This window comes from Phodopus roborovskii, unplaced genomic scaffold, assembly GCF_943737965.1.
Source record: "Phodopus roborovskii unplaced genomic scaffold, PHOROB, whole genome shotgun sequence".
Lineage (NCBI taxonomy): Eukaryota > Metazoa > Chordata > Mammalia > Rodentia > Cricetidae > Phodopus > Phodopus roborovskii.
In genome coordinates this window covers 28,645,016-28,672,467 of record NW_026126480.1, presented here as the reverse complement: position 1 = coordinate 28,672,467, position 27,452 = coordinate 28,645,016, and the positions used below count along the sequence as shown (strand labels likewise).

Below are 27,452 nucleotides of genomic sequence, written 5' to 3'. Positions count from 1 at the left end.
CAACAATCCACCCTCATTTGTGTCAGGGGTATGTCACTGGATTAGGTAGATAATCCTTTTGGGACAAACCCTTGTTTGTCTCAGTGGTTTTGTTCAGAAGTAAGCAATGTACCTTTCCTGTCAAAATCAAGGGCACAGGAACATCTTACCACAGTGTCACTTTCAAATGTCAGGACTTCAGTGTCTAACAGAATCATGGAAAGACTGACTAATACAGTAATTCTATTATTAATAAAGGCACATTAGTCTTTAATGCTCCCATGGTGTCAAGGTCTGCCTTCCCCGAATCTCTTCTTTGTTTTTCTTTGTACATCTGGTGTCCTCTCACAGCACCACCAGAGAAAGTTGTATTGAACATGCACGTCTGAAAAGCCACAAACCCAAAGTGATTTAGTGGCCTCCTAAGAAACCTTGGATTATTATTAGTACAATAAATTTCTTGTTCTGCTGATGGCCCGACCTCCGCACTCGAAACAGTGACTAGCATGATAAACATTAATTTTTTTAAAATCAGTAAACATTAATGACTAAATAAACCAGTTCTTTCTGAGCACGTTTTAGGTCCGGCTAGAGTCCAAACTCTACGTTTACTCGCTGGCTCCGTTTTGAAGCTGTAGTCACTCCGCGCGAGGGGTGGGGCGGCCGGGAGCCACCGAGGGCGACAGGCCGGGACCGCTAGAGCCGACTGTCGCGCACGTGTGACGCAACGACCCCACGTCTGCGCAGACGCATTCGCCAAGGAACGTGGAGCAGAGGCAGCATGGCGGCCCCCGTCCAGCAGTCCCCTCAGCCGGTGGGCGGAAAGCGCAAAGGCAAGGCCCAGTTCCTGCCGGCCAAGCGGGCCCGGCGCTGCGACGCAGGCGGGCCGCGGCAGCTGGAGCCCGGCCTGCAGGGCATCCTCATCACCTGCAACATGAACGAGCGCAAGTGCGTGGAGGAGGCCTACAGCCTGCTCAACGAGTATGGCGACGACATGTACGGGCCCGAAAAGGTACCGGCCTCTGGGGAGAGCGAGCCGCCTGCAGCCTCTTCCGGGGGGGCAGAAGCGGCTTTTGCTTCGTTGCGCCTGTACAGTGCTTGCATGACCTCGCCTACCTTCCCACCCCCGGTGTGGCTGCTATTGAGGTCGCCTGCCTGGTGGCTGTGTACTTATGGGCTGGCTCCTTTGGGCATTTCTTAATTTCACTAATGACGGTAGCTTCTACGTATTGATTGCCTCCTGTGGACCAGGTAGTATGCTGAAGAACTTTGAGAAGTGTACCTCTTGCGACCATGTGAAGTTTGTACAAGCTAAAAACCTCTCCGAGGCAGTGGAAGTTTGATAGGGATGCCAGTTTTGAAGTGTACTTCAAAGTACATTTAAGAAAATAAAAACTTGTGAACCCCAAAGCTCATTCTACGGCAGTCTGGAAGCCGTGATATCATTAGCTTAGACTCGGAACACACCTGCACACCTTGAAGTGTGGAGAAAGATAGTACAGTAGCTCCCATTGTTTGAGAGGAGGGACCAGAATATGAATTTGCAAAGACTCCTTCACTGTGCACAGTTATTTTAATTACCTAATTGAAGTGAAACCCCCTTGGTGGAACAGATTGCTGGGCAGCAGCTCTTGTCTATGCTGGTGCCTTGTGCAAGTTTCTTTCTTTGTTGCTGTTGTGTTCCTTTTGTTTTTGAGGGTATACTTGGTTGGTTACCTCAGGCTGGCCTCAGTTTCCCACGTGTAGGGATTACAAATATTGCCCACTGTACCAGGCTTAAGCAAATTATTGACCTACTTCTGTGACCTGTTTCTTAGTAGAACAGGAGTAATGGTTTTAGTTGTCTTATGCATATGAATCTAATCTTACCAAAAGAGTATCCTGTCAGCCACAATGGTATGTAATGATGGTGTTAGTTCACTGTGACACAGGTCATCTGATGAACACATTGCCTGCCTGCTTCTGTAAAGGTATTTCTGAAACCATTTTCAGGTGACATATACCACACTCACGGGATTCATTTTGTAATCTATATTTTGAAAGTAATGTTATTTTAATCATCTAATTAAAACTGTTTGTAGTCAAAATTAAGACCTCTTCCCTTGGGGGTTTCACATAAATAGTTAATTATAGTGTTTGGACATGAGCTGTTGTGTCATTTTTGTTAATTGATTTTATGTAAACAGTTTATAGACAAGGACCAGCAGCACTCTGGAAGTGAGGGAGAAGATGACGATGTGGAGGCTGCCTTGAAGAAGGAAGTTGGTGACATTAAAGCTTCTACAGAGAAGAAGCTGAGAAGATTCCAGTCAATGGAGAGCGGAGCAAATAATGTTGTCTTCATCAGAACCCTTGGGATAGGTGTGTCTAAGTAGCACCCCTGAGATAATTAATCCCACAGTATCTAGGTATCTCTTTCTTAGCAGATACCGCCTAGGCAATGACTTCATGATATGGCTGTCAATGACTCTGTGATACATCTCCCATGTTCCATCAGTTGTAGATCAGTGCCTAGATGTTTCTGAAATCATTTTTAGGTGACATATACCTCATTTGGATAACTTTTTTTTTAACTCCACAGTTTAGAAGTGTGTTATTTTAGTCTTCTAATAATGTGGAGATATGGAAGGTAGCGAAGGTGGCGTTGGCTTAAGAGTGGGGACCTGGCTGTGCTACATCCTTCCTTTGTATGTAACTTTAATAGAATGAAAGTGCAAATTCAGTCGCAAAAGAACAGCTGCTATTTAGTACCAGTCTTAGTTTCCACTTAGGAATGAAGAGCTTGATCCAATTAGTTAAAGACCTGGAAATAGAATTCCAATGACTTTCAAATGAGATCACTAATTCAAAAATATTAACTCCAACGTCGCAGGCAGATATGTGTAGTTGGGAAGTAGCCTATGTCATAGTGTGCTACATGGTGCTGCAACTCTTTCCAAGCTGAGAGCTGGACTTCTGTGTGAAGTAACTAGGGGATTGTGTAAGTCTTCAAGTGATGTACAGAGTTTGTTTTTGTAAAAAAAAATGCGCTATATAGTGCTTGTTACTCAAATTTGTATTACAAGAAAACAAAAGTGAGGTATTATGGTTTATTTAAGTTAGGACCTCCCCAAAGCATTGATTCTGGAGACTATATCAACATTTATTTATAGCAAAAGCAGTAAAGATAATGAAAACTTAAAATACTAGATGTATGACAGGCACTAGAGAAATGTTAGTTGGTACAAACCTTGTTTTTTCCTGTGTCACTTCATCTTTTCTTTTTCTCTTAGAACCTGAGAAATTAGTACATCATATTCTCCAGGATATGTACAAAACCAAGAAAAAGAAGACACGAGTTATTTTGCGAATGTTGCCTATCTCAGGCACATGCAAAGCTTTCTTAGAAGATATGAAAAAATATGCAGAAACATTTTTGGAGCCTTGGTTTAAAGCCCCAAACAAAGGGACATTTCAGATTGTCTACAAATCTCGAAATAACAGCCATATGAATAGAGAAGAAGTTATTAAAGAGCTGGCAGGTGGGTTCTCTTAGTGATTTTTTAGGTGGGAGGCAGAGTCTCTAATAAAAAGCCTTTGCAAGTCAAAATTGGGTATTTGCGAAAGTACCATTATCTGCCTGTACCCATGGGAGTTTGGTCCTTATTCCCCTAGGATTGCCAAAACATGAAAGTGCCAAGGTAAGTCTTACATAAACTGGCTATTTTGGTGTAGTATGTGCATATAATCTGCACATACTCTCTTTATACTTTATATTGTCTTTGGATTACTTAGAATACTAAGTCTGATGAACTGTCTATGAAATAGTTAAAGTGTCTTGTTTATGGATAATGATAACTAAAAACAGTCTGTTCATGTTAAATACAGATGTTATTTTTTTCCCTAAGTATTTTGATTCACACTGAATTGGGTTTATGCACATGAATGCAGTGCCTACAGAGGCTGAAAATAGCCTTTTGAGCTAGAATTAACAGGTGATTGTCTAGCCTTCCAGCATAAGTGCTGGCAACAGATGGGTTGTCTACAAGAGCACTGCATGCACATAGCCACTGAGTCATCTCTCCACTCCCAACTGTTTTCTTATTAAATGTCTCAAGGTTTCATTTGTATTTAGTTGTTAAAAACAAAAGTATTAATGGAATTTGATTGATGGCTACATGGAGCAGTGACTTTTTATAAACCTGTTTTTTAACAAATCCCAGATAGTAAGGGATGAAAGCCTGTTTGATTCCATCATGCTTAATGATATCCTTCTGTCTTAGCCCATTTTCTGTTTTTGTTACAGGAATAGTGGGCAGCCTCAATTCAGAAAATAAAGTGGATCTCACTAATCCAGAGTACACAGTGGTAGTAGAAATCATCAAAGCTGTCTGTTGCCTGAGTGTTGTGAAAGATTATGTTCTATTCAGAAAATACAACCTCCAAGAGATAGTGAAGAGTGCAAAAGACTCACAGCCACAGCCAAAGCTGGGAAATGGCAAAGAAGCAAAATTGGAACCTGATGGCAAGTTGAATCAAAGTGAACCGTCAGATGGGAATAACCAGCAGGTGGCACCAGAGAGCAGTGAGGAGCCTGGGCAGAGAAAAGCAAGGTCTGAAACCCAGGCAGGAAGTGAGGGAGAAGATAAATCTGAACTTGAAAGTCAAGACTCAGAAGGACCCGAGTCAAAGGAAAATGAGCTCTCATAGGTCATTCTCTGGGGGGGGGGAGGGGGCGGCTTCAGGGTTCTACAACAAGCTGGGGTTCCATGTAAAATTGTGATAATATATAATATATATTTTGACTTTGGTGTGCTGCTTAATGCCTCTGCCTCCTGATTACTTTCTCTAGTTTCCCTTTAAGCACTGCCAGCTGATGTGGGACTGAACAGTATCTTAGTGAGAGATTAGCAGGACACTCATTCTGAGGAAGTTATGTGCTACCTATAGCTCAGCTGTCCCTGCCGTTTCATTGTACACACAGAAATGGCACTGTGGACTATATGGGTATCACTTTGTGATGGCTTTGTACTTTTTCTGTTTTTCTTGTTATGTTTGTGTTAATGTTAAGAAAAATCTGATGGCCCATGGCTGCAGTTTCTGTAGAAAAGATGTGAGGTAGAAGAGGACTGTTGTAGGTGTAGACCCATGGTGCTTCTGATAAGGTTAGGGAAGAAGAATCACTCTGCAGCGTCACTTCACATACTAGTACAAAACAACAAAACGCTACTACACCGGGGTTTCATTGGACTGCTGTGCAAGCTGTCCTCTCAGTTTGTCGAGCTTTCAAGAGTTCCTCACAGGTAGATAATGTGAAGAGTGGAAGCGACCTGTGAGTACTGAAAGACAAACAGTCCAGGCAGGGACTGCGAAGTGGCTGTAACATTGGGTTGGGAAAAAAGGTGGTGTTTAAATTAAGAAGCAATATAAATGCTTCGGTTCCTGGCACAAGTGGCTAAGTAAAGAACTAGTGACATGAGAATGTATTTATTCTCAGATAGCTAGAGGCTTGGTTTGTAAGCCAGACCACGAGGCTATGGGAGACGCAGAGAATAGGCAGCACCTTGTTAATGCATGTGGGGCTGGAACATCCTCCGGGGTTTCCATATGTTACCTCAGATTTGAGACTGAAACCGTCTTGTAAGGACATGTGTTAGTGTCACTTAGGGGGAAAGGGAGGAGAGAATCCCTGTGCTTGCTGGGAGGTTTGCTCTGTAATAAAGGGACTTTATTTTAATAATGTAGGACAAAGTTGCTCAGACAATAGTGTTCTGGAGCTTGGTAAAGTTGCTACACTTAGATTTTGATTTATACTTTGGTTTTGATTGCCTTTTTACTTGTGTTTAGTAAAACATGAGTGTGACTTTTTTTGCAAGTCATACAATGTGTGTCTTGGAGTAAGTTCACTTACTCATTTTGCTTTCTTTCAGATTTGACAACTTCATTTTCACTGACGTCTCATTGTGTTCTTTTACACATGATCCCAGGGTAGGAATTGAGTGGGGTGTTTTGTTTGTTTTTGTTGTTTTAAGCTATAGCAATTAAAACAGAAAATAAAGAAGCAGAAACCAGTTCCCAGTGTTGTGGGCCAGTGTATCTGTCCAGTTCTGCAGACAAAGGAGTTAAGCTTGGTACTGTAAGACATGTTTCTCCAAAGCTTCAAATGTTTTTACTTGCATTTTGTTCTTGGTACAGCTGAATGTTCAGGTTGTTTTCAAAGTTCTGATATTTTAAAAAATAAAAATGAATTTGTTCTATAAAGTTTGGCATTCTGTTCTTTATTTTCTGCCCCATATTAAATGGCTTTCTATGTGTATAGTATGTTTATCATAAAAACATATATATATGGATGATTATGTATCAAAAATCCAGGTTCATAGTCCTAAAATGTAAAGATATTAAAATTTATTCACAAATAATTAATTCTTAAGAAAAACAAATTTAAAATATTTTGTAGGATATACTTCAAACCAACACCAACCCCATACTGAATTTCATTAAACTCAGTAACTGGCCTTTGAGTCATTTATACTCCTGATTTGAACAGTTATTTTCTTTTTCTTGAGTGGGTGATTTCATAAAGACTTATCTTAAACATTTCTCTTGGGACAGTCCATCTTTATTTTGGATTAATCAAGACAAGATGAGTAAAGCACAGACTCATGGCATGCTGCTCTTTCTCTGGAGTTATCTGACCCTGGCCATTTTAAACAACATCTTTCTCAAATATGTTTTAGATTTTGGTTTTTTAGTACACAACAAAACAATTTTCAAACAGGAAAAAAAAATCATAAGGCATTTTAAGAATGAGTAGTCACCGAATTTTCAGGAAGCAAATACTAAAAGAGCTGCATCATTCCATAGTCCTGCCTTGTTCTTGTCCAGCTATGCTCGGCCCCACTCCCGGTCTCTCAACACATTGCGTTTGATTTTCCCAGTGATTGTCTTCGGGAGTTCTTGAACAAATTCCACCTAATTGACAGAAAAACACATCATGAGGCTCTTGGTTCCATTTATCTCACCCCATCTGTCCAGTAGGCAAACTCTGGCTAAGGAGACTCCCAGCTTTGTGTGTCCTGCCAAAAGCAAATATTCTCTTCACCCTTTCTTTTGGCTTTCCTCTGTTAGACCTAAGACTCAACTGCTTTCTATTATATCTGATTCAGAGAAAAGGTCTTAAAAAAAAAAAAAAAAAAAAAAAAAACTGGGTTTTTAAGAGCTTGGACCCAAAGAATCTGAAGAAAATCTTGGTGATTTATAGAGTAGATAGTTTTCACCTTACACCCTGACTTGCCCATGAACTTCCATCTTTGATTTCTTTTCTCAAAATAGTACTGAATCTTAAAATGTCTTCATATTTCTTTCAAAAGTCAAAGAGTTAGCAATTTAGTTATTTTAATGGAGAAAGTGTGAGTATGGTTGGATCAGATCACTTGAACTACATATTGGCCCAAATGTCAATGAAGATGAGATGGTCTTGTAATCATCCAGTGGCAGCTGAGATACCCCAGTGCTGTAAGATACCAGAGCATCTGTCTTTAAATGTGTTTGTTCTGTTCTTCATTTGAAGAAAGATTCAGGGGTTCTCTCTCTCATCTCTCTCTTCCTCTCCTTTCCCCTCCCTCCCCCTCTTCCTCTCTGTGTCTCTGTCTCTTTCTCTGTCTCTCTGTCTTTCTCTCCCTCTCTCTCTCTCTCTCTCTCTCTCTGTGTGTGTGTGTGTGTGTGTGTAGTACTGTGGTTAAGTGAGGCCACTTGGACATCTTGTGCTTATAGGGGTATCAGGGATATAGGGGTATCATAGCCTAGTCACCCTCTAGATCATGTGCCACTTCTAAAAATTAGGGACTTTGTGATTCTTCCATTCATTTTGCCCTTTTAAAATGGGCCCAATTAGTCCTGAAGACATTCTTAGTATTGCAGTAATTTTTTTTCATTTGTATTTCATTTGTATTCATGTGTGTTTTCTTTGCATGTGCACACCTATGTTTGGGTACACATGCACATGTATGCTTGTACCTGTGGAGGCCTGGTATTAGGGTCAGGGATCATCTTTAGGTACTCTTTCACCTTTTTTGGAGGCCAGGTCTCTTGATCAAACTGAAGAGTTCTCAGATATAGCTATTCTTGCTAGCCAGCTAGCTCTGGTGCTCTATCTCTGTCTTGGCCAGATTGCACTAGTATTCTGTCCTTGCCTTCTAAGGCTAGAATTATAGGCAGGTGGGCCAGCATACCCACTCTGGATTTGCATGAGTTCTGGGGTCCTCTCAGCATGGAATCATACCCCTAGCCCATGCAGTTTTAAGTTTAAAAAGTTCTTTTTTAAGATATCATTTGAAGTATCCTAAATATAAAACACTTAAATAGAAAAACTTTCATAGTAAACAAACTCAAAAGATTTCTTCTAAGATTCATAAGTGTAAAGTCAAAATCCAACACAGTAACAAAGGTAACTTGCACCTGCCTTTCTTGGGTATTTGTAAGGTGCTGTTGAGTTTTTCACATGATCCTGAAGTTCAGCAATTAACTTCTCACGGTTGGAGGACTTGAAGGGTGCAGCTAATACTACAAATGCTTTCACCACCTGCAGCAGAAAAGCAATTGGCTTGTAAGACACATCAAGGGTTTGGAATCATTGCCGAACACAGGCATTGACTGTTCATAGCAGTGCAAAACCCAGAGACGTTAATGAAGCTTGGGTAAAGATTATAAAGTACATCTTAGGATCTCTTTCCTGAAGAATGGACTGTGAATGTAGGGAGTGCTGAGTTCTGTTTATATCACATGAACTTAACATTTCTGCTCAGTTGATTTTATATGCAGTCCTTGATTTAGAGATGAACATTTATGGGATGACAGTTCTGCAATTAGAATCAGGACAAATGGAGATTCTAGAGAATATGTTCTGAAGGAGATCTGACAGAAATTACAGAATCAGGAAGGAGATTCTGTAAAAGGTTGTTGCCTCCTATTTTTTCCTTGGGCAAGAGGGTGCTGTTCAGAATACCCCTGGTATGTGAGAGGGAGGGACAGGAAAAGATGTGGGTGGGTACTGATAGCCACACTGATTCAACATTTTTCTGCTTGGTAAGTCTTCAGAAAACTTCCAGGAGGAATGGAAGATGTGCCTCCTAAATAGACACATGGGAATTTGGGAGGGGGTGGCTAGGGTATAATTTTCTGTTCTCACTTCTGTAAGAAATGTATTTTGAATTGTAACAGTTGTATGGGAGTTGAAATATGATACTCTTGCTTATGCAGTGTCTGTTCCCCACAGAACAGCAGGACCCAAGATGTCTAAGCATTATTTCCCTCACTTTGTTCTGGCAGGACTACCAGCACTTACCTCCCTTAATATCCCAGTAGCCAGTTAGCTACACCAATTGCAGAGTCACTCAGGGCTAGAGATGTGGTAGAATTTACTTGAAACAGTTGCAAAAAAGAACTCACTCCTTTCTGCTAGGGTGAGGATGGGTTGTACTTATTTGTGTCTGGAGCTGATTGCTAAGTGATGGGAAGAATCAGCATGAAGGATCTCAAGCAGATAAGGGACATTGAGTCTATATAACATCACAGGAGTGCTTGGATAAAGCTCAAATCCCTGAATTGAGGGGTGCTTCTGTCACAGACCACCCAAAGAGTCCTGGTCCTCTTTGGAATAGAACTCATTTGTAAAGTAGATTGCCTGCATGCATGTACCCTATGAGAATTAAGCGAGTGCCCCTGAGTTGGCCTTTGCCACAGGCATAAAAAGAACATGGAAATGAAATTGCTGCTTTCGTCCTGGCATCCATCCACTCTACCTCTCCTCGGATGGGATCTGGACTGCTGACAACAGCTGACTCAACTACTGCTGGGTGCTCTATCAGTGCGCTCTCCACCTCAAATGGCCCAATACGGTACCTATGGAGGAGAGGAAGCCTATGATCATTACATTCCCCAAGTAGGAGATCTCCCACCCTGCCATGACATCACTTTCTAAGAATAGCACATGTACAAACCCAGAGGATATAATGACATCGTCAGCTCTGCCGACAAACCAGAAATATCCATCATTGTCCATTACTCCTCTGTCTCCAGTGACATAAAAATTTCTTCTGATTGTGGCATCAGTCTTTTCTGGATTATCCTACCAATCAAAAATGACATTTGGGGGTTAAACTGAGCAGAACAGACAGGAGTATGACATCCACTAAGTGACTTTCATGTCATAGTGCTAAAAGAAGTCAGTGGTGTTTGTTGTTGTTGTTGTTTTTCTTTTTTATGGGCAGTTCCTATGATAGAACACAAAGGATATAAGATGTAAGAATAAAACCTCTCCTGTGAACTCCAGGGCCCGCATGCAACTCCTCCCTCAGCTGGTTCAGGGTTACCAGGTTCAGCTGGGTTTTTTTGTTACTCTCATGGAATGAATGTCATTCTCTCCATTTTACAGCTAATAAAATAGACCTGTATTTATCACTTGCCCAAGACATAGAAAGACATGGTGGGTATGAAATTTGGGCCCATTTCTGTACTGAGGCATGGCTAGCATGTTCTTCATGTTCGTACCACATATTCGGAGAAGAAGCAGAAGGGCCGAGTAGACTCTAGTCTGAGGGCAATTTCCCCTTCTTTGCCAGGTGGTAGGACATTTCCATTTTCATCTATAATCTGGGATAAAATAAACAATTTGAGTCTTTACCATCTTTTTCTTTTCATAAAATGGAAAACCCGTCACGAGTAGTAGTTCGAAGAGGAGAAAACTAAAGTATTCTTTCTTCTTTCCTGAACCAGACATTTTCTCAACCCACCTGGACATCGTAGGGCACTACTCCTTTTCCCATGGAGCCTGGTTTAATTTCTTGTCCTTTGCGATTGGCACAAATTATTCCCTATGAAGAGAGACATGTTTTATATAGGTATATAAATTCTGACAATGAAACACAGTTTAGTCTTGGGGACTGGGGAGATGGCTAAATTAATAAAATGCTTGTCATCAAACATGAGGACCTGAGTTTTGATCCCCAGCGCTCACACAAAAAGCCATGTGTGGTTGTGAGCCTGTAAGCCAAATATTGGGGAGGTGGAGACAGGCAGATCCCCTGAGATTACTGGCTAGCCAGTCTAACCTAATTGATGAGTGCTAGGTTCAGTGAGAGACTGTCAAGCAAACAAAAACATGGAGGGGACTGGAGAGCTGTCTCAGTTTTAACAATGCATACTGCTCTTCCAGAAGACCCAAGTGTAGCTCCTAGCATCCATGTCTGTAACTCTAGCTCTAGGGGATTCAGCACTCTATTCTGGCCTCTGCAGATACTGCCCCCACCCCACCCTCCCTATGCAGCACACTGTTTTGCCTGATTCCTAGGATGTGGGGTCATCTTCAGGGGTGAGCCTCACCCCAAATGTTCTGATCCAGTGATATTGGGTAGAATGTGGGGATTTGCATTCTACCACATTTCTGTATGGCATCTATGCTGCTGTTTTGAGAACCATACTTTCTTTCCCCCTTTCTTATTGTTACTGTTTGGACTTAAGAGGCAAGAGCTAAAGTTCTTATTATATTATAGTGGAGGGTAGCCTTAGGAGATGTAGCTGAGGCTGGCTTTGAATGTGTGGTTCTCTCGCCTCAGTTGTCTGTGTACTGGAATTACAGGCATATCCTGATACATCTAGCTAAGTACTCAGCTGCAAACCAAGCTAAGTACTCAGCTGCAAACCATGCCTACTAAGCGCCATTATATGAACATTGTAATAAATTCTTTCTCATTGCAGTGGAAAACCCCATCATTCCCTAAATTCCCTGAGACATTCCCTGTGCATGGAGGAGGCAGAAAGGCCAATAGCAGTTCCCTTTTAGCCATACCTAGCTGAGCAATTCACAAATTATGATAACTATTTGCAGCAAGGTATCTAGAAATTCCATAAAGATTTAGAGCATGAGTGGGTCACTTCAAGGACTCAATGGTCAATCCTGGGACTGAGTAAGTTCCATCATACAGACAGGTCTCCATATAAAGACTGTCTCTATCCTTACAGTCAACTAATCAAGGTTTTGAAGTTTGTGGTTTTAAAAATTGCACCTACTGGAAGTTGTTGGTCTTTAATCCTAGCACCCTGGAGGCAGAGGCAGGTGGATTTCTGAGCTCTGAGTTCGCAGCCAGCCTGGTCTACAGAGGGAGTTCCAGGACAGCCATGGCTACACAGGGCTACAAACTCTGTCTTGGAAATCCAAAATAAATAAATAAATAAATAAATAAATAAATAAATAAATAAATAAATATTGCACCTATGTTGAATATGTACAAGTATTGCTGTCCTATTATTCCCCAGTTAATGCAGCTCAATAGCTACTTGAATAGTAGTTTCAAATAGTAACTTTGTGTTGTATTTAGTACCATAAGTAATCTAGCAATTTAAAACATAAAGGAAGATATGTCTAACTAAGTTCTGTGCAAACCCTGTCCCATTTTAAATGAGGAATACGAACATTTCAGGATTTGGGTATCTTCTATAGTTTTGGACCCAATCTCCCATGGCTATTGAGGAAAAGCTCCTAAAGTTAAAGTTTGTCCTTCAAATATACCACTTCAGTTTGTCCATAGCCTTCATACAGCTCCAGCCCAGTTTGCACCTTCCACTGCTCCAGCACCTCTGGGTTGAGCGGCTCCCCTCCTGTCAAGCAGTGCCGCAGACTCTTGAACTGATATCTGGAGAGAAGACAGAGTTGAATGGTCTTTGAGGGAGACAATTTCATCGCAAGTTCAAATGCTTGAGCAACAGAAGAGCTAGTAGAAATGGGTCTTAGAAATATCCATGACCTAAATATTTTCTGAAAACCTCCATTATTGCTGGATACCTTCTAGTTGTGGGAGGCACATGAGTGATGCCAGGAGGTTCCCTTATGTTTGGCAGGTGGGGAATGTAATGGGGAGCAGGGTAGATAAAAATGCTAATAATAATATTACACAGTATTACAATTATGAGAAAAATGATATAACACAGGTTAGGGTGGTGGCTGTGTGATAATATCTCTAGGAACACTCTTAGATTTCTCACAGACCCTATTTTACAGATGTGGAGACCAAGGTGCGTAAAGAGATTAAAGAAATTATAAAAGCCTCCCCAGTAATAAATGTAGCATCAAGTAGGATGCTTTGCACTGTGCCCTGTTCAGGAGGATTGCCCAAGCTTATCATCCACATTGAATCCTTATCACAGAGTTATAAATGAAAGGAATGGGGGCTTACCAAAGTCAAGTAAGCAAGTAGCAAAGCTCTTGTAGCCTGACTTTTGATCTTTTGTTTTTAACTAGTGGCCTATTGGATCCACATTATAAAGTCTGGCACAGTCTGACTCACATACACAGTGAGGCCCCAAACGTGCAGGAGGCAATGTGGGCAAAATGTACCCCATGTGTTCAAGCATCCCCTATACAGCTTTGGATTACACTTGAAATGTGAGACAAGATGTTCACATTGATAGCCACAAGGAAGTGACAGTAACAAGAAAAGAAGGGCTGTCTATCCATGACACTCTGTCTCTCACAGCGCTCCTCCCCTGGGCATCCAACCCTTAGTGGGAAAGGAATATGGTCAAGCCTACAGGACTCAAATATTCTTCTCTTCTTTCTCTTTCCATGTATTATGTAACTGTTTCCTCCAAGACTGAAACATTGCATCCTTCAAGGAATCTTCTTAAAACTGTAGGGAAACAACTCAAAATGGCTTCAGGAAGTCCCTGATACTGACCAGGTTCACTCCATCCCTCCCTGTCAGAGTAAGCAAAAAAAGATGAAAGGAAGACTTAGACAAACCAACCTGCAAAGAAGACTGAGATGTGTAGCGAGTTCAGGTTTCCAGCTTTTGGTGCTAGAGTAGGCTATTTTTAGTCATTTCTATTCCTATAAGTAACCCTTACCCATAATCAAGTAAGTAACCCTGATAAAACTCATTGGTTCACCAATGGACTTTAGTGGTATCTGTACTTTGGTCTGTGTTGGTTGCCTATGTGGGGTGAATAGATGTATGTGTTGTGTCTCCCCAGGAAAAGTTTTGTCATATAACACCATGTCCTAAATTTTAATTAGTTATCTAAAAATACATTGCAACTCTACCTGACAGGCAGATTGTTTGGCTAACACATTTATAATCCCTAAGTCATAAGTTTCATTAGCTTCTCTTCAAGGATGCCAAGGTGTGCTTTTTGCTTTCTTGTCTTGCTTTGAAGTGAAGGGGCTGATTCTAAAGTCTCTCTCTCTCTCTCTCTCTCTCTCTCTCTCTCTCTCTCTCTCTCTGTCTGTCTCTCTCTGTGTGTGTGTGTGCGCGCTCGCGCGTGCACGCACACACATGCATGCTCCTGTAGGTGTGGGTGTATATCGGGTGCCCATGTCCGTATGCCTGTAGGTTAGAAGGCACCCTCAGGTATGATTCCACAAGTACCATTACATTGCTTTTTGAGACAGGATCTCTTCCTGGCCTCAGATTCCTCAAGCACACTACCTGGCTTGCCAGTGAGCCCCAGGGATCTGTTTGTCTGTGTCTTTCCAGTGCTAGATTACAAGTACACAATACCACATCTGAATGTTCAGTGGATTCTGGGGATCAAACTCAGGCCCTCATGCTTGAGTGGTAAGCATGTGACTGAACTATCTCCCAGTGCTTCCCCTGGATCCTGAGCTGCCATATGATTTTGTTCCCATAAGGTACTAGGTAACATCTTAGGATATTTTGGTCATCATGAATGAAGGAAAAGGAGGGGATGGTGCTACTGGCCACCGCTCAGTACTACATAGTGCACAGAATAACTCCACAACACAACATTAATTGGTCCGGATGTCCATAGGGTGAGATTCAGACTCTTGAGCACCCTGAGTGGTAAAGGAAGCTCTGTAATGTTGGGCGACAGCTTCTGCTTGTGCTGCAGATGGAGTTCTACCCAATACCTCTTAAGGTCCTTTTGCACGAGCATCCGGTACACAGTAGGAGCACTGCACAGGGTTGTGATGGGATAAGTGGTAAGCGTCTGGAGGACAGAAAGACAGATGTCGGGAGTGGTTAGTTAGAATGGCTAAAGATGACATCTACAACCTCTCTTTTCCATTGCTGCCTGCTAATCACATGGAATAGTTAAGTAAATATTGACCAGCTGTCATTAGTGACATGTTGAGGGTTTCCAGTTAATAGAAAGAGAAATTACACATCCTAGAAAAAGATATATGCTGTCAGATTTAATCGGTGAATTGCTGAGTTTGAAAACAACCCATAGTATGAACTGGTTTTCTCAACTTCAGAACTTCCCATGGTGAACTCTTATAAACTCATACCCATATTTACCCATGCATCTCTGTTGCACTGAGCATGGATATATGAGGACCTTTCAGCACCATTCCTGTGAAGGACGGCCTGCTTTCAGATAATGAGTGCAGAAACAGGTACTTTAGAGGGGCCTAAATTTTCCCGGGCTTACTACACCTCTAATTCCTTAGGTCAAACCTTTAAGTCTAATGAAACCAATAATGGAGGAACAGGCTCCACTGCATCATTCCATGTGCATTCAATGTGTTCACAGTTGGTATTATGCATGAACATTCTGAACAATGCTGTCCTCCTGTGTGAAGGTCAGCTAAACAGTCATAACGTTGGGAATATCTCTTAATTCATACAGTAGCCTCCCCTTCCCCTTCAGAGGCTTTGATATTTTAGTAAGTATAATGTACACATCTCAGAAAAGCATAAGTCCTCTAGAGATTTTTACAATTACATATCTTTGTAAAATAAATAAATACTCTTATTGTGCAAAAAGAAAGTCTTGAGACTGTGAACAGTTCTTTTTCAGAACACTTGCTAAACTTGATGCAGAGAGCTCCATTTTTTTTAACCTCACTATATTTCTCTTAAGGCATTCTATCTCTTGTTAGTCCAGTTAGCAAAAGAAAACAAATCACAGGCTGAACAGAGCTTTGACTCTTATACGGGCATGGTGCTTTGTGAATACTACAGATTTCATAAAATTAACTGATATTTATTATCAAAAATAATTGGCTTTAATCATGTTTTCATCTGGCCAAAACTGTCAAATATTTTTATTAGTATGTAAATTATGTTTGCTTTTAATGAATTATGAAGTTACATATATACCAAAGAATTATTTTAAAATAAATTGTGATTTATTGTCAGTAATGTTGGATTTGTATAACTGGAGGGTTATCTAAAAATTCCTGGGTGTAAGAAGATCAGAGTGGTAATTTATGGACCCTGATTTATGGACCATAACTATATATATATATATATATATATATATATATATATATATATATATGTTGCATGCAATCAAATCAAGGCAACTAGTAAGTGAATATCCTCAAATATAATCACTCCTGTATGTTGAGAATATCCTAACCTCTAGTTACTTTGAAATGTGTTGTAGGCTACAGTTAGCTTGGTGTGCTATTAGATATCTTAATGTAGCCATCTCTGGTGGAAGATATGCATATCTGGTTTGCATTAGTATTGGGCTCTATGAATTACAATGGGGAGCACAGGATGGGAAAAAGAGAGGCAATTGGAAAGGACTGCTGTAAGAAAAAGGCCAATCTGAGATTATCTATTGTCCTTTTTTCTATTATATGAGAAACAAAATATGTGTTTAAACTTGAGTATTCTGTCATTTAGAAATATGCTCCTAAGCTGCCATGTTTTATCCACACCTGTGAACTCAGAGTGATTCACAGCTCCAGCATGGCTTTCCTTCTGAGAATGTGATTTCCCTCATTCACAAGCATTCATATGTCAACCCTGAGAATTTTCTCCTTAAAAAACCCTGAGTTCCTGAACCTTGGTAAGCTCTGGAATTTGAAGAATCCTTTCTTTCTGTTTTTTTGGGATCAAGACTTACATCTAGGAAGGTATCACTGTCAAACTGAGCCATCCGGTGCACGAAAACACAGGCACCTCGAAGCCATGCAGAAAACACACTACCAATGGCAGCCTTGATCCAGCCAGTGTCTGACATGTTCCACATGATATCTGAGGGTGTCAAGTCCAGCCAATACCTACATGCAGAAAAGCCACAAAATAGATCAAAAACAAGTAAAAATTAAAACAAACAAACAAAAAATTGGAAAGCAAGCACTGTGTTATTGAGGAGTAGCCTCTCCCTACCCTACAGTGGAAGCAAGCCTCAGAGCAAGTGCAGGGTTCTACTTACCCTTTTCCGTAGAAGGACTTTTCTGAATCTTATGTCATCTAGGAGTAGGATGGGGAGCTGGTTTTGGGTGTGCTTTTATGGGTTTGTCCATTGACATAACAAATATTTAATGTGCAAATGTTGTGTAGAAGGCACTGTTATCATGAAGCACACAAACAGACCTGTACTTTTATTTTAGGGAAACAGACTAGGAACAAGCAAACAATAATGTGAACTAAAAATGTAAATATTATAGGAAAAGCAGATAAGATATTTATTTTTAAAGTATTGTGATAAAATACACTGGCAGAAGGAGGAAGAGCTTAATTTTGCTCACAGTTCCAGGGTAGACACCACCGTCCCGGGGAAGTCCTGGCAGCAGGAGCTGGAGGTAGCTGATAACACTTTGTTTATAGGAAGCAGATCCTGATAGATGCTTATGCTCAGATTACTTTCTATTTTTTATACAGGTTCAGGCTTTCAGCCCAGGGAATGTTGCCACCCATGGTGGGCAGGTCTTATAACCTCAGTGAACCTAATCAAGACAGCAATCCCCTAGGCATACCCAGAAGACAATCCCTTGGTATTCTAGATCTAATGGGTTGATGATTGAGACTAACCAGTGAATGACTTAACTTTAAGTGTAAAGAAAATTAAACAGAGCAATGTGACAGTTTTAGGTATACATGTTTCTAAAGACACTTATGGGTAGGTAAATTCACCTGGCAATGAGGAGAGGAAAGTAGACATGTTATGAATCAAGATCATGTTCTAAATTCTTGCTTAATCAGTTAATTAGATGCCACCATTTAATGGTAGGGCAGGGGCACTGAAAGTTCTGTTAGAGATATCTGAATAGCCATTCAAGAAGAGGTATTATATTGGCAGATGGACACCCACACTGGCAGCCTGGGAAACTGCATACAAAACAAAGAAGTGATTTACAGTCCAGAGCCAGCTACAGTGTGAGACTGCAAATGAACTAAAAACAAAACTATAGTTTCTTCCCCCTACCTTCCACAAAGAGCATATCCAATGCCAAGGCTGCTCTGTGAATGCTGAGCCATCTTGGGGGAACCTGTGGTCCCACTGGTGAAGTAAATGGCCATTGGTTCTTGACTTCCTGTCTCCACACAGCTGTGCTCCTCGGAGGCCAGTCTGCAGATGAATCCCAAGATAGAGGCCGAAGACAGATCAGTTGTCTCTGCATCATTGTTCTGTTCTTGCTTCCCTCTTACTACAGGGGAGTAATGGACTAGACCTACCAAAGCTTCCCTGAGCAGAAACTCCCAGGAAATCTTAGAGGAACTCTGAAAATCAGGGCAAAGATTCAATGGCATAAGTGCTTGTTTTTAAGCTCATTTCTCTGTAGGCCAAATAGACAACCAAAATAACTCTCAAAGTCTATGACATATGTACATACACTTTATTTCAATGTCTTTGTAATTTATAAAAAAATTTAAAAGTAGATTTGAATCTTGTAAATTAATACCATTTCAAGAATTGGAGCTTATAGGAAGACCTTTAGACTCAAAAGCCAAATGCATTGGGATCAAACTTAAAAAATAATTGTTTTTGTCCAGTATCTTCAGTATCTCTGCCAGAAACACTTAATAGCTGACCAAATATACACCTATCCTTTTCCTGAACTAATAAAAGTATGGTTTTGTTCAGATACTACATAGCCACGTGCTTTGGGGAAACTGCCTCAATTAGTCATAATTAAGCTAAGCCAGTCAGGATCATTCTTTCCCTTTTCAGTGGTTGGTTTAGGAATGGGCTTGGGAGAATTATAGCCAATACGTATAAAGCCCTACTGATAGGAGACATTTGCGTGCCTTAAAAAAGAGTAATTAAGGCTGGGAAGATGTTCCATGAGGACCAGAGTTTGAATCCCAACACACATGTAAATGCCAGGCATGTGTGGTGGCCTATCTGTGATGCCATTGCTTGGAACGTGGAGACAGGAACATTAGAGCAAGCTAGCTACCCAGACTAGTGACATTGGTGGGCTCTGGGTTCAATGAGAGACCCTGCCTCAATGAGTAAGGTGACGAGAGAGATTGAGGGAGACAGCTGATGTCAGTCTCAGGCCTTTACATACAAACACTTACATGTGAACTCGTGTGTGTGTGTGTGTGTGTGTGTGTGTGTGTGTGTGTGAAGATGGGTTAATGAAAGACAGCTAAATTGGGGTCTGTGCTAGCTTCATTGAGCATATTAGGCAAGCCCCAGTACTGTTTGTGTCATTAGTACTTAGATTACTAAGGTGAAATGAATTCATCTTAGGTGATAGCAATCTGTGAAAGGGCTGTCTGTATAAGACAGATCTCCAACTCCTCCCATCCCTGGAAAAACATGCCATTCCCAAACTGAGGATGGAGCAGATATCCTCCATTCATAAATCTGGGTGATACTTATGACTTAATCTGCCATAAACAGTGTGCCAGAGGCCAGGGATTCTGAGACTTCTTGGTCAGCTTACAAAAGGCTTTGTAGCTTTTGTTTTCTTCTGTTCTTGGGGACAGGAGGACTCAGCTACAGATGATGTGCAGATTGTCTATCTTGACAGAGGGGCCATGAGAATAGAACTCAGGTGTTTCAGCTGTCAGTTGGCACCAATAGCTTATAAATAAATCTGTCTCTTATATTCTGACTCCATCAAGCTGCTGTGACACAGAGACCAGCTGCTGTTGGGGTTATGTATGAACTTCTGACTCACAGCATGTAAGCAAATAAAATGTTATTTTTGTCTTTACATCAGTAAGCACTGGGTTGGGTGTTAGCCAGTGATGGATATCACACACACACACACATACACACACACACACACACACACACACACGTCTTACTATGTAGCCACTGACAGGCCTGGAACTCACTATGTAGACCAGTCTAGCCTCAAACTCATAGATATCTGCTTGCCTCTGCTCCCTGAATGCTGTGATTAAAGGCATCCACTATCATGCCCTGACTTATGCATTATATTTTTAATTTCCCTTTTGGAAAAATTCCAAGTAAAAGGTTTGGTTTCAGTGAATTTTACTTGGTGTTATCATTTTGTTTTGAGGCATTTTCTCTGTGCATTTGAGGATGATGTTAAATTTCCTCCTGCCTCCACTTGGAGTGCTGAGATCACACACACGTGCCACCCCATCCAGATTACAAGGCACTGGAGAAGTTCAGGGCTCCACACACGCTAGGCAAACTCATCGTCTGAGTTACGTCTCTAACCCTCAACTAATTTTAATGATGAATGATGCCATTGAAACTGTAGAATCGAGACTATTGGGTAATAAATATACCAGCCCATACTGCTAAATAATGCCCAAAGAAGTTTCACAGAATATTGAGATATTTTGGTTATGCTCTTTCTTCAAAATAGAAAAAGATCATAGAATTTTTTCTTTCAGTTCAAATATTGGGTGAAGTTGGATGTTTTGGTTTTGGGGGGGTTATGTTACTTTATCAAACATCCTAAGTTAGGGAACATCTCTTGTCTCTGGACATTTCTCAACTCAGTAAGGAGACCTATGAATACAAGGCTTTTATTGTATGTTTACTTTTTGCTAAAATAAGAGGTGCAGAATCTCTGGAGGCAGGAAGATGCACAGGGGGTGATACTGAAGTCTGGTTTTCTCTCTTCCCTGGGTTCTGAGCTCTAGAGTTTCAGAGCTGACTCTTTCCTGGTAACTTCTGGATTTTAATTTTATACCTGAGACTCACATGTTCTCCACCTGTTAGACATCCAAATCTTCTTAGACCCCTATCTGATTATGGCTGGCAGTTAAGTTACTATCTTTAGAAAAATGTGTATGGTTACTTTACCTGCATGTATGTGTGTACCACATGCATGTGGACCCAGAAGTGTGCATTGGATTCCCTCAGAACTGAGCTTACAGACAGTTGTGAACTGTCATGAGGGTGCTGGGAATTGAACCTGTGTCCTCTGGTCAATGCATTTAACAGCTCTCCCTCCCTCTCTCCTTCCCTTCCTACCTCCCTTCCTCCCTCCCTTCCCCCTTTTCTCCTCCTTCCATTCTTCCTTTTCATTTCTCTTTATAGTGTCTTGCTGTGTAGCTTAAACTGGCTACTAAGATCTCCATTCTCCTGCTCTGATCTCCTGAACATACCCCATGCCTGCCTTTAATTTCCCTTTTAGTTGGGAATAGAGTCCAAGACTTTGTTTTTCTAGGCAAGCTTCATTGCCAGTCCTGTCTTCCTTCACCCAGTCTCCCAACACAAAACCAAACAGCCTCACTCCTGCTTCCTTCATCCTCTGTGCGAATCAGCCTTCAAATACATTTGCAACTACTATGCTATTTGTTCCTGGCATTATGCTGAGCATGTCTGTGGTAGTATGAATGTAACTGATCCCCATAAGCTCATAGGGAGTGACATTATTAGGAGGTGTGGCCTTGATGGAGTAGGTGTGGTCTTGTTGGAGAAAGTGTGGAGCCTGGCTTTGAGGTCTCATATGCTCAGGAAGTGATCTATGACACTGGCAGTATCTTGATCACTTCCTGTTGCCTGAAAGATGCAGGACTCTCAGCTACTTCTCTGCCTGCATGCTGCCAGGTCCCACCATGATGATGATATACTGAATCTCTGAACTGTAAGCTGCCACCCCAATTAAATGTTTTCCTTTATAAGAGTTGCTGCGGTCATGGTATCTCTTCACAGCAATGGAAACCCTTACTAAGACAATATCATATTATTTTATCTGATTTGTCTTTTCTGCAACCCCATACTGTTATTATCCTGATTTCATAGATTAAGAAATGACATTTAGAGGTTAGGTATTTAGCTCAGTGGTAGAGCACTTGCCTAGCAAGCACAATGCCCTGAGTTCGGTCCTCAGCTCTAGAAAACAAAAAACAAAAACCCACCAAACAAAAACATGTCATTAAATTACCTGGGTTCCCAACTTACAAACTAAATTTATTTATTTGTTTATTTTTATGAAACACTAGCTAATTATATAAGTATAATGCTGTCAATGAACATTTTCTCATTTTTTAAAAAAACTTAGAAGATACTTTCTCACATGTTAGCTTATTTTATCCTCAAATATCATTAGAATTTTGCAATATAACTATCCCTAGTTTACATATGAAGGAAATCAAGGTTAAACAACCTGTTTTGTTAACTGCTCATTAAATATTCCTTAGCACCCAAACAGATTCAGAGAGGTAGCTAAGATTTGTTCTGTTGCTGGTGCCTCCCACCCTAAATACTCACGGAAGTAACTCTTGAAAGTTGAGCCATCCGTCCCAGTGGTTTGAAGACACCAGGAGTTTAGTCTTCAGGTTGGGACACTCTGACACAATGGAGTCCACTTCAGGGGCCACTTCCTCACTGGCCACAATGCACTTGGCCTTGGATGCTTGTAGTCGGTAGAGGATGTCTTTCCTGGTCAGTTGGGTCGTTCCTGGCATGAAGACAAGCCCTGAAACATAAAGGAATTCCTGAGCTAACAGTTCTGGAGACTATGGGTAAATGTGGGCATTGCATAGGGGTGGAGAAGAACTTCAGACCTCAACCCTCAGCCACCATGCCTTGGTTCCCTGGGACATCCTACAGGACCCCTGGCATGTGGGATCATTAGAGCTCTAGCTTTGGGGTCTGACAGGCCTTGGGTCTAGTCCTGGCCTTGCAACTTAACTAGCCTTGAGTCTTTGGTCTCTCTGGCCTTCCCTTCTTTACTTGTAACATGAGGCTAACGACAGCATCTGGTTCATAATGATGGGCTAATACTAGAACCATTTTAATGTCATGTTTGAATGTGATTATACCACAATTACATAATACTTAATCCTCATGTTACATTTTATGGCATAATTTCCATGAACATTATCTTATTCAATCTTTCCAAACAAGATGAGATTTGCAAGATAATCCACTGTGAATGAGAGGAGAAAAATAAAAGAAATTTAAAGGCGCAGAGACACTAAAATTCTTTTCATGGACCATCTCCTTTTTGCAAATGTTTTATAACATACTAGAGCATGCATACACACATAGGTAACATACATACTACATCAATGCAACAGTACAGAATGAAGAACTATAAGCAGATGAAAAAATGTCTGCCCATTATTTTTTGATATATTGCACAGCTCCAAATACTTACAAACTCTCTTCACAAAATTAAAAAGATATATTTATTTATCAATTATTTGTGTGTATGCATGCATGTGCATGTGTGTATTTTGTATAGAGGTCAGATGATAGCTTTTTGGACTTAATTCTTTCCTTCTACCTTTTTATAGGCCATGGGGATTGAATTCATGTAGCTAGGTTTGTACAGTAAGCACCTTTACTAACTGAGTCATATCAATATCCAGTGGCTACTGTTCAAAGCAGTCCCTGTAGGGAGGGGCATGCAGTCTTTGGTGATAGCTGGCGAGTGGTAGTCAGCCTGCAGATCTCTGATGCAAGGGTCTGCTACAACCAAGATTTGCCTAGATGACTAAGGTAGTGCTTAATTTACCCCACTTCATCCTACACACTAGCCAGAGATGGGTTTTCAAAGTTCCTCAGGAGAAGAACACACAGGGCAGAATCCATGGGAAAACAGTGGTATGCAGAACATGACAGTAGCCACCATCTCACTGAGCACATATCACACTCCAGTGCATGATAACTCATCCAAGGGTCACAAAGTCAGCTAAGTAGCAAAGACAGTAACACGTTCCCATTATTCCTGAGACCTGTGCTGTATAGCTATGTTGAGTATTCTGAAATCAGCTAAATAGGAAGGTGTGTGTGTGTTTGTGTGTGTGTGTGTGTGTGTGTGTGTGTGTATGTGTGTGTGTGTGTGTATGTGGCACGGGTTTCTTTCATGCTATAGTGTGCATGTGGACATAAGGCAACTTTTATGAAATCAGTACTCTCCTTCCACCTATAGGTAGGCCCCAGGGATTAAACATGGGTTTCTGAATTTGCACAACAAGCACATTTACCTGCAAAGCCATCTTGTTATTCTAAGGTTATTTTACTGAATATGTTTCAATTGATCAATCACTTAAGAAAACACATTAAAGGGTCTCAGAATGATCAATCAACATAAAAATATAAAATGATTTCTCTTACAAATCATTTGCTCTTAATGGTTCACAAGTATAATTTCCTTGGTGGGTTTGTGAATGTGTTCAATGGCTACTTTGCCACTTTGGGAGTCAGGCAGGTTCTTCTAATGGATTTCATACAGCAAATATTTGTTGGATGGTAAGTATCTTAGGCTTTACTGTGTATGTCTCAAAGCAAAATCAAAACAGTTTGCTATGTGGTGAATGAAAGCAATTTTAAAAAATTCACATAAAGAATTTGACATTCTGGGGAGAAAATGGGTCTGCAGTTGCTTTTCTTAATTTGATTAACTTTAAAAAACACTAGCTTGTGTGTTTGTATACATAAATTTCATAATTTAAATAAGTTATAATGAGTAATATTAAGCACATATTTTATGACAGATAAACCACTCTTAATCTTCTTGTAACCATGGTTGAGTTCCCATTTGTGTTTCCTTTTTATATGAATGCAAACATTTTAATATTCCTGCTTTCATCCAGTTTATTAGTAGTAAGAGTGTCTTAAATTCTATGAAATTTTCTTGATTGTATTACTATTATGTTATCATTAGCATAAACTGTCTTTTAAGAGCTACCCAATCAGGAGCCAGACATTCAATCAACAATCAGCACCTCAACTAAATTCACATCTTAGCGAGGCTATAAATTATTCCATCATTTTTATTTAGGTTGTTTCCATTTTTGCATGCTTTTTAATAACCCTGCACAAACATCTTTTTGTTTTCTGTAGTAATCTATCCTTATGCATTCTTGGTTTTTAAATGGATGTCTGAAGATTTGTGGGGTGGTTTTTTTAGGCCGGAAATTAGAGAGTTCTTTAGTAAATGAGCTGGTGAGTATATTAGACTCTGCGGTCTGTCTGTAGGATTGATCTTGGTCTCAGTCAGAATGTTTGCTGCAGAGTGAAAAATTTTGTTTACCCAAACAGGGGGAGCCTGCAGTCTATGACTTACCAATCAATCCCTATCAGAAAGGACAAGTTTTTACTTGGGGTGAATCATATTACTACTTTGGGAAAATATGTAATTGGATATATCAATTCTTTTGACTAGATGTTTTTCCAACTTGGATCCAGAGTACTTTACATTCTTACAAGTTTTTGCATCCCTAAATACTTGATCTTCTGTTGCAGAGAACCCAGATACACACTCGGAAGAGAGAACTCTGGGTTGTGGGGCTGGCATAGCACTCTGCACTGTGAAGAAGTGCTGACATTCACATTTGCTTCAGCAGATCTTGCTGTGTAATTCTAAATTCTGTAACTCTCGCTTTCAATTTTAATCTCTGTATGTGTGTGTGTGTGTGTGTGTAGGGGTGTATGAGTGTGAGCCTGGAACTTTCTGTTTTGACTAGATGTGGCTAGCTAGTTAGCCTTGGGGATGTGCCTGCCTCTGTCCCAGAGTAGATTATAGGCACCTGTCTCTCTATGCCAAGCTTTTATATGGGAATATAGGTCCTTGTGTTTGTACAATAAGCACTTTACCCACTGGGTAGTCTCTCCAGATCTCTAATTGTATAACTTTCAAGTGGTATGGCTTTTGGCAAATATCTTAACATTGCTGTGCCATGCAAAAACTTAATTTTAACTTTTCTTCTGCTTTCTTTAAGAATAGCTTTAGTCAAAGCTGGAATTTCAGAAATTGTTCAAGTTTTGGTCTCTGTGTTTTACAACTGTGACATCTGGGGTACTGACCTGTTCTCATGCAAGCCACATTGATGAGCCACCATTCGGGGATGCGGGGCAGTATCACAGCCACCCGGTCTCCTCTTTGCAGGCCGCAGGGCTTGGTGAGCACGTTAGCAGCCTTTCGGGACAAGGAACCCAGTTCTTGGAAGCTCCATTTCACTTCATCTCCTTTGCCATTTACCCACCACAGGGCAGGGCTGGCTGGCCTCTCTCCAGACTGGCCAGGAACACACGGGAAAGAGAAGATAATGTGCTAAGGTTTGGAGGTGTCACCCAAAGACCATACATTAAAAGGGATGATCCCTATCCTGTGGCTCTGGCACTTAGTGGAAAGAAGAGAATAATGTAATCAAACCCCGGGGTTCCTTCTCCTCCCTCCTCAGAGGCCCTGGAGTGAGCATACTTCCTCACCATGCTCTTTCCCTGTGACATCCTGGGCTGCCATAGGGCTAACTGAGAATGTGTTGAAAGCCCTGCACCCATAAACCAAATTAACCTTTCTTTACTTTAAGTTGTGTATCTTAGGTATTTTGTCACAGTAACAGAAAGCTGACTAGCACAGAGGTCAGGTGAGAATATCTGCTATTATTCCTATTCCACACCCATTCCTCTAGTATGGCTGGGGACTTTCCTCTCCAGTTCAATAGTCTTGGAAACACACCCCTTCAGGGGTTTGCTTTTTTTATTTTCAACAGGAAAGGAGCATGCTCCGAGGGTTGAGTTAATCTAATTCCATCTCCAAGAGGAACCAAAAGATAGAAACTGATTGGAATGAAGCATGTATATGGCTTCTTAGTACTTTTAAGTTCCCATGGATCCTGCCTTTGCTGAGATAAACAATCGATTTAAACTTGACACAGTGAGAGGACATGGGAGACAGAACAGGATCAGTGGAGACTGCTGTCCTATACCTTCTCCTTTTGGGACCACTGGTCCAGTACATCCGCAGCAAAGTTAAAGGTCTTGGGTAATGGCTTCTCACAGCGATTTATGGCTTCAAAGTCAGCAAGCGTCAGAGGTGTCCAGAGCTGGGGTTGTCTGTGGAAGTGCCGGCTGGCTGGCTTGGCAAGCCAGATGAATCTAAATCTCTGATAGAGGAGGAGAATCTTCATGATTACCAGAGGACTTTGTCTTCTGATAGGAAGTGGGAAATGCCTGTGGGGAAAATGAGTAGGGAGTGTCAGCTGAAGAATGCTCCATCCTCACATAGACCTGTCACCACTGGCCACTCTTTTGTGTTCCCCCTTCTCAATGCTTCTTCATTCTGCCTATGACTATTTTAGTCCTAAAAACCTAGACAGCTGTAAAATTGTCAAACTCTGAACTACTGCTGTCATCTCCCCAGGGAAACCACCAGGGCAATATTTGCAGTTCGGATTGGCATGTGCCCCCACCCCCCTCAATCACCTCACACTCTTATCGTATCTGCTCACTCCTCTGCTTGGGTTTCTTCTTCCAGTAAAGTCAGTCTGCTCACTTTTGAGACCATTCACCTCCACCATGAAGACACACCCTGCTAGCCCCCTTAATTCCAGCTAGCCTGCTCT

General features: G+C 41.0%; 2 protein-coding genes across 2 annotated transcripts in view; one reads left to right on the top strand and one right to left on the bottom strand.

Annotated features, from left to right (window-relative positions):
* The first annotated feature begins 742 nt into the window (after nucleotides 1–742).
* The window catches only part of Thumpd1 (THUMP domain containing 1), a 34,264-nt gene continuing 7,554 nt past the window's right edge, over nucleotides 743–27,452 (top strand). Inside the window, exons 1-4 of the mRNA XM_051192803.1 lie at nucleotides 743–991; nucleotides 2,166–2,340; nucleotides 3,252–3,500; nucleotides 4,265–4,668. Of these exons, the coding sequence (XP_051048760.1) occupies nucleotides 761–991; nucleotides 2,166–2,340; nucleotides 3,252–3,500; nucleotides 4,265–4,668 (1,059 nt within the window). The 5' untranslated portion in view covers nucleotides 743–760. The remainder of the gene's footprint in view (nucleotides 992–2,165; nucleotides 2,341–3,251; nucleotides 3,501–4,264; nucleotides 4,669–27,452) is intronic.
* On the bottom strand, nucleotides 6,828–27,092 carry Acsm4 (acyl-CoA synthetase medium chain family member 4). Its single transcript, XM_051192804.1, has 13 exons — nucleotides 26,817–27,092; nucleotides 25,912–26,122; nucleotides 22,366–22,573; nucleotides 18,139–18,282; nucleotides 16,834–16,990; nucleotides 14,882–14,961; nucleotides 12,524–12,647; nucleotides 10,749–10,829; nucleotides 10,507–10,608; nucleotides 9,957–10,084; nucleotides 9,759–9,858; nucleotides 8,420–8,539; nucleotides 6,828–6,930 (listed from the first exon to the last, which is right to left on the bottom strand). The coding sequence occupies exons 1-13, from the start codon at nucleotides 27,015–27,017 to the stop codon at nucleotides 6,844–6,846; spliced, it is 1,743 nt and encodes a 580-aa protein (XP_051048761.1). The 5' UTR covers nucleotides 27,018–27,092; the 3' UTR covers nucleotides 6,828–6,843.

What these genes read in the sequence shown, in the direction of transcription:
- Acsm4 (XM_051192804.1), bottom strand. Translation starts at nt 27,017, where the DNA reads ATGAAGATTCTCCTCCTCTATCAGAGATTTAGATTCATCTGGCTTGCC. An exon ending in ACAGTGATACCTTCCTAGAT is followed by an intron (nt 14,962 to 16,833) that starts GTAAGTCTTGAT and finishes TCTGTCCTCCAG; the next exon opens with ACGCTTACCACTTATCCCAT. An exon ending in GATGTCATTATATCCTCTGG is followed by an intron (nt 9,859 to 9,956) that starts GTTTGTACATGT and finishes TCTCCTCCATAG; the next exon opens with GTACCGTATTGGGCCATTTG.